This window comes from Borostomias antarcticus, assembly GCF_949987555.1.
Source record: "Borostomias antarcticus genome assembly, chromosome: 4".
NCBI classification, from domain to species: Eukaryota; Metazoa; Chordata; class Actinopteri; order Stomiiformes; family Stomiidae; genus Borostomias; species Borostomias antarcticus.
The window spans coordinates 31,877,337-31,884,836 of NC_140237.1; the positions used below are offsets into that span (position 1 = coordinate 31,877,337).

Below are 7,500 nucleotides of genomic sequence, written 5' to 3' on the forward strand. Positions count from 1 at the left end.
CAGAAACGGTGTACCGCTGAGTAGCCTATCACCAGCCTGGATTGTTTATTGTACGTAAAATTACTGAGAGAAACTAGGGAATAATTGGAGAATGGACTGTCGGTCGTTTTTGGGAACTGCTTTTTGGGTGTAACGTTGCCCTTACACCGGTAGTCGACTGCACCCACGTCGGGGCCTCGGGAAGGGATGTCTCATGGCAGAGGGATCCGTCTGCCCTAAAACCCGGACTACACAACTCACTTGGAAACCTACTAAGAACCCGGGACATTTGTGGAATCATATTTGACTATTTGATCTCCAAGCAAAAGCAATTGGGGGCGAATTAAGCGCGCCGGTTTGATCGCAAACACATTTCAAGTGATATCCTATTTTTCAGCGGAAGGCTTCGCCTTGCCTCGCTGTGTTGCTGCTTCGCTACAATCAAGCCGTTCAAGTGCGACCACACCCTCCCCGCTTCCTGATACAAAGCTCCAGAAGATGTAGCGGGAGCACACAACCGACTTTCAGTTTGGGAATCAACAAGACCACCTCTTCCCCGGGGCAGTGGAGTTGACCGAAAGTGAAAAACGCTGCGAGTAGACCCAATATTTCAACAGCGACACGAGTGCTATGGGTGTCCAGACCGTGCCCGGACGCAGGGGATGCCGGACTATACACTCACACCCCGCGCTTTGCTAAGAAGGGCGTATGGACAATAGATATGCCTATGGATTCAAACTTGCCCAACGAACTAGTTTGTGTCACGGGATTGTGCATGAAAAAGAAAAGGTTGAAAGTCGCGGGAGGGCCAGTGCTTTGGGTTCGTTGCTCTTGTGGAAGCTTTTCTTTGGGAAGTCTCGTGGAATGATGGTGCTGGGGAGGCAGTGCGCTCGAGGAGTGGAACGGAACTGCCCGGGTTCTCTCACACGCACGAGCCTGTTCCACAGTCAAACTAGGGGAGTCACACTTATTGGGAACAGATCAGATCAATATTGGGTGCAGTTATATCCTTCTCCTCTCAAGCAAGCAGGTATTCTAGAGTTGTATCGTCTGGATAGGCTGTAACCCGAAAACACGTCTTACTATTTTAGCTTCTCAATTCAAATATTGGATGTGATTAAATATATATATTGCTAATTTCCATGGATAGCTACCTTTTTAATATTACGTTTGTTCAGTCTGCACTTTGCCTAACGTAAGGCACCTCGGTGGCACTGCAGTAGCCTAGATTACAATAACCTGTGAATTGTTCTGTTTTGCAAACACCTTGGACTAGACAACAGATGGTTGAAGTCTGAAGGAAGTTTTCAGGGCATTTTATTTAATTTGTAAACATGAAAGCAAATAAGTTATAAACACTGAGAAATGGAAAATTATCATTTGAAGGGATTTTCATGAAGTTTATTTTTGTATTTGAAAGCAACTTATCTATATTGTCTAGTAGTTGATAGTTTTAATAACATGAAACCAAGAGTAGATATTATTTAAACTCTCAATATCCACAAGGGTTTAGTATAACACCATAGTGTAGACAGATAGATCTTGATCTCATCAAATGTTTACTTTGAAAATACAATGTCCTGTGCTTTTTCAGAATCTCTCATTGCAATTTATAGTGGATTTAACATACTATTCGCATCCTGAAGGACTGTAAGGAAGACCGTTTGGCCAGTTGAAACTCAAGGCTTTGTAAAGACCTGTGGGGATATATTCTCATGTAATAGAAAATGTCTTAAAACTACGCTATGGAGTGTGCAGCAACATAGAACTGTGTCCAGTTGAGAGCCCCACAAGAGCAGCTTGACCCCCCTATTATGGCTAGTAGTGGCTCTGGGAAGTCAGCTAGCGAGGGATCGACCAGCGCTCCGGGTGGCAGCTTGCAGCAGAGGAAGAAACTGTCCTCCATCTGTGACACTTGCAAGGGCAAGATGCAGCTGGTGGCCGACCTCCTCCTGCTCTCCAGCGAGACCAGGCCGGTGATGACGTCCGAGGGGGTGACGGTGGCCGAGACCTTCGAGCAGTGCCGGGACACGGTGATCGCCCGGACTAAGGAGCTCTCCATCCTCACGCACGACATCCAGAGCCAGCTCAACATGGGCCGCTTCGCCGAGGTGGGGGACCGGCTCCTGGAGATGGGCGACCTGGTGGTCTCCCTGACCGAGTGCTCGGCCCACGCCGCCTACCTGGCAGCGGTGGAGACCTCCGGCTCCCAGGCCTGCCTCCCGGGCCTGGTGGACCGATACAAGGTGACCCGCTGCCGGCACGAGGTGGAGCAGAGCTGCGGCGCCCTGCGGGTCACACCGGTGCCGGACATCACCCCCCAGCTCCTCCTGGAGCTCTCCCAGAACATCCTGAAGAACCTCACCACCCTAACGGACGCCTCGTGCCTGGCCAGCGAGAGGTCCAAGGACCGCTTCGCCAAAGAGCAGTTCAAATACAGCGTGAAGAGCATGAGCACGAGCGGAGCCGCCTTCCTGGCCTGCGTCAAAGAGGTGAAGAGCCAGCCCAGCGAGCTGGCACGTAACCGCTGCGTGGTCTTCGGCGCCGCGCTGGTCCAGGCGGTCAACGCTCTGGTGGGCTTCGCTACGGAGCCGCAGTTCCTGGGTAGAGCGGCGAGCATCTCCCCCGAGGGGAAGGGGGTACAGACGGCCATTTTGGGCGGCGCCATGAGCGTGGTGTCGGCCTGCGTCCTCCTCACTCAGGGCCTCAGGGACATATCCCAGCACCCCGAGAGCAGCACCAAGATGGCGGACTACCGGGAGCGCTTGCGTAACTCGGCGTGCGCGGTTTCGGACGGCTGCACTCTGCTTTCTCAGGCTCTGAGGGAGAGATCGTCTCCCAGGACTCTGCCGCCAGTCAACTCCCATTCTGTGAATTAGTTTCTAAAGAGTTACACATCCACCCATTTGAAGTGAGCGATCATCTGTGTCCTCTCTCTGTTTTTGGCGTACCAAAGAAACTGGCTCGGGGTCCGCCCAAGTGTTGTCAGGTGTAGAGAGAGCAGAGGAGGAACAGAGGCATGCTGGGTATCTGCCCTACGGACGAGGCGAGCCGCGGTCAGAGACCCGCTGCGCTCGGGGGAAACGACCACGTCGAGGATTTTCGTCGCGCTGGATGCGACCGAAACCTCTCAAAAGAAACTGACAACTTCGACTCGACCCCCCTGGTCCGCCGCGCTCGCCCAACCGCCGGCCCCCTTAGCTAAAAACGACAACGACGATCTTAAAAAGAACCTGTAAAGTTTACCTCAGTTTTCCGCTACGGTGAAAACGACAGACGTAATAATGGATGTAGCTGTCCCTGGGTGATATCTGTAGGAGTTCGTGTGCTTCGTGAGACTGGGAAGAGAGCGTTTCCATGCTTGTTTTTCAATGTGTGAATTCTTAAAGGGTAAAAGCTGCTGTTAGTGTGTGCCATAGGATTTACACTATTTACCAGACTTACCATAGTATTTTTCATGTGTTTTGATCATGCATGTACCGGAGTATTTATTTCAACTATTAAAAATGTTTTCTCATACGTACTGCCCTCAGAGGTATGTCTCTGTGTCAGCATGTGTGACCTCATCACCTGAGAGGTTCAACCGGGTGGTTGCGTGATACCGTTGGGGACTTCCTGCTTTTTTCCTGTCTCTCTCCAGAGTTTGAAGTGTGTTAGTCGTATCTATTATGTGTAATGCACCCTGAGTTTAATTCTCTAAGATAATATACTCGCCTCTATATTGAACAATACTAGCCTATAATGACAATATTTCAGTTTGTCATGTTAAATGTGAGATGTGTTGTCTCTTATCTCTCCTGGTCTGACCGGGTTGGGTCAGGCTCATGTTCCTGCCTGGCGTTGCCGTTTGAAGATGTCCTCAAAGGCTCAATCCAGCCTCGCTAGGCCCCGATCCGTTCTGCTTGTTATCGTAGCCCCGCGATAAACCGCGCGGCCTCTGGCTCAGTCCCCCGGGTGCGTTTGAAGTCTGAGAGACGCGGTATCTCCCCCTCAAAACCCCACGCACCCCCCCCCCCCCTCCTCAGTCCTGCCCAGCACATCCCACGCTCACACACTCCATCCCATAAGCCCCGGCTTTCCGCTGACGCTCGGCACCCCGATCCCGCTTTGATGCCAGGTTATTGGATAGGGATGGGCCATCCGCCTCCGAGGCCGGGTCTTAACCCCACCCCCGCTCACACACGGCCGGCGGCAGGTCGACTTGCTATGTTATTATCAATCTGTGAAAGTGGCGTTTTGAGAAGGAAAAAAAACTATCATGATGTCCTGCAGTATGTGTAGGCTACTGTGTCAGATTTACTGTTCAGCTCAAATTGTGCTTTCAAACAAACAGTGATTGTCAGCGGCATGTCGTGTTAAACAGCCCGTGTCTTTAGTTCTGGAGTTCATCTGTGTCCCAGCTGTCATTTAGAGCCCTGTTTCTCCTCGGTGACCTGGTATCCTTCCCTGTTCCTGCGTGTGCCGGCCCAAGCCCAAACTGTTGGTCCACAACAGGAAACCAACAGCCCCTGCTATCTGGAGACGCTTCCTTCACAGCGCTAAAAGTCCCAGTCATAATTTCAAACGAGGCTTCGCCCATTTCCTGCTGAAGGACAGGAAGTGTCGCTTATCCCGGTCCCCAGGAGCCCGCGGTGACGACGTCATCGGTGTTGGGGGGGGGGGGGGGTGCTGTGCTCAGCACTCCAGGTGCTGTGCACAGTTTAGCTACCCTCCCCCCCTCTCTCTCTCTCTCTCTCTTACACACACACATACACACTGTCATTGACTGTACTGTAGTTCAGGTGTGATCTCTCCATCTTCTTACTGTTAGTGATTTGTCTCAGTTGTACTCTGCTCCAAAGACATATTACCGAACGGGCCCAAGAGCTCAGGGGGCCTTTCTTGTGGTATAGTCAAAGGGCGTAGTTATTCATGTCAATAACAAGTCACAAGAAAGAAACAATCATGTTACTTTTTAAATGAGTGTTTATCTGTAGTAGAGGGGATGAGTACTCCATGCAATAAATAAAGGTTTGAAATTAAATATGCGCCCTTCAACTGTTTTAGGCCTATAGTTGAGAAATCCAAAAAGCAAATCCTCCCCACTAGGTCCCTCGAGTCAAAACCGAGCTGTGTAAAGCTGCTTTTATTGTGAGATTTCTCTATCTTCAAATTGGATTTGTATGTCGTCTCATTGGGCAAATTCAAAAAGGCGATAGATGAAATGGGTGGGGGGCCCTTTACGTGTCGGTACCCAGGGGCCCGTCATTTCATCATCCGTCTATGCTCTGCTCTGCCGGTGGCATGGCGGACCTACCGGTGTGTGGTAACCAAACTCTGCAGTGGGTCGCTAGCTGACACCATGTGCATTATTGATAGGTGCGCCTGATTGGGTGACAGTATTAGGGTACTATGGACCCAACAGCAGCTGGCTATCTGTCCACGGCAGCTCGCGTTACCTCTAGCGGGGAGGAGACAGGGAGATGGTGGATTAGCAGTGTTGCATCGCTGGGGCATCGAATGGCAACTGACAGCATATGGTATAGATTCTATACTTTTAGTTGATAGTTTTTAGTCATAGTTTTGGAGTTAGTGTCGCAGTTGTAGTTGCAGTTTTTTCCGGACGGTGAGGTGAGCGAGGTGCCAGTTCGGCAGCAGTTGGCCCCCGATTCACGTGTAAACCTGTGGTTGGGTTACACCGATACCCTGGAGCAAAGACATATTACTGAACGGGCCTACCGGGCCCAGGGGCCCAAGAGCTCAGGGGGCCCTTTGCATTTCTTGTCGCATAGTCAAAAGGCTAAGTCATTCATTCAATAACAGAGCCTCAAAAATCCTGCTGAAAAACTGAAGCAATAGCCAAAACATTCACTTTGAAGACGTCACAAGAAAGAAACCATCATGATACCTGTATTTTTTAAGTGAGTGTTTATAGTACTTTAGAGGGGCTGAGTACTCCATACAATATGGGCTCTTCAACTCTTTTGGGGAGAAATCCAAAAAGCAAGTCCTCCCCACTGAGGTGAGGTCCCTCGAGTCAAAACTGAGCTGAATAAAGCTGCTTTTATTGTGAGTTTTCTCAAATCATCTGCAAATTGGGTGCCGTCTCATTGGGCAAATTCAACATTTTGATAAATAAAACAGGTGTGGGGGCCCTTTACGTGTCTGTGCCCAGGGGCCCATCATGTCATAATCCGTCTATGCCCTAGAGCCGGTCAAAACACACAGCTCCTCTCCCGACCACAACCTCCACAAGTCCCGCCATTAGGAGGAAACAAACGTTCGTTCTCATGTTTTATGAAACGTTCGTTTCTCTTCCTCCCTCTCTTTACCACACGTGTGTGGATGACTTCATCTTACTAAACGAGCTAGTTAAACCTGACAGGCCTGGGGGAGTGTCAAGCTTTGCCGCGGCGTGTCTGAACCCTAGCATGCGTCCGTTTAGATTCCGAGTGAACGGTTAAACTCAGCGTTTTCGCCGTTCGCTCGATAACAGAAATATGTAAACACACACACAGAGAGGTAAATGTTACCTTCATTGTTTTGCGCCGACACTCATTTTCCAGATATGCTGGAAGCAAGATTGTAATCACCCGCGGATTGACGAGTCCCGACCCTGAGCTGTTGTTCCAGGTGAGGCAGGGGGAGGAGTCGCTGGTCGATCCCTGGCGCTGACGCCCGCACTACGGCCGCCGTTGAGAGAGATAACACCCTCGATTGGAGGTCACCCACAGAACGTGGAAACTTGGCCCAGGTTCACTCAGGTTCATTTTTAATTCCCGTCCCTCCCCTCCTTTGCTCGGTTGAGAGTCTATAGCACATGTTTGAACTTTGACCCCCCTCCACCTCTCCCTAACCAGGTCTGGCCGCCTTGTTTCTTTGGGCTTACGTGAGACAGTAGTCTCTTTGTGCGTCTCATATGAACTCTCTTTCTCACACACACCCCGTAGCAGCGGTCTGGATGGCCTGTTGTACCCCAGTGGCCGGGGTCTGAGAGAATAATCTACAGCTACAACTGCAGTTATAGACATACTCACTAACCCCCCCTCTCCACTGCCCACCACCCCCTCTCTCTCTCTCTCTCACACACACACACACACACTCACACACACACGCACTCGCGCACACACACACATAGGGTTCTTTCCCACCATTTCCGCGTCCTGTCCCCAACTGGGGCGACCCCACCCAGCTTGCTATTGTCTGCCTGAGGACCCACAGGAACCCCCCCCCCCCCCCCCCCACACACACACACACACACACACAGGGCAGGATGGCGCCTCTGTTCACCTCAGGACACGGCGCCACCTGTGGATCTGACAATACGCCAATGACTCCCTCATCCCCGTCATGCTTTATTAGGCTGTTGAGTGTGTGTGTGTGAGTGTGTTTGTGTGTGTGTGCGTCAGTGTGTGAATGTAAATGTGTGAATGTGTGAGTGTGTGTGTGTGTGCGTCAGTGTGTGAATGTAAATGTGTGAATGTGTGTGTGTGTGTGTTGTGTGTGTGTGTGTGTGTGTGTGTGTTTGTGTGTGTGAGCGTC

The 7,500-nt window shown here is 50.9% G+C and overlaps 1 protein-coding gene across 1 annotated transcript; it reads left to right on the forward strand.

The window, feature by feature from the left end:
- Positions 1-1,781: 1,781 nt before the first annotated feature.
- On the forward strand, positions 1,782-2,858 carry tlnrd1 (talin rod domain containing 1; the record flags this gene model as incomplete). Its single annotated transcript, XM_084436962.1, has 1 exon — positions 1,782-2,858. The coding sequence occupies exon 1, from the start codon at positions 1,794-1,796 to the stop codon at positions 2,856-2,858; it is 1,065 nt and encodes a 354-aa protein (XP_084293088.1). The 5' UTR covers positions 1,782-1,793.
- Positions 2,859-7,500: the final 4,642 nt, after the last annotated feature.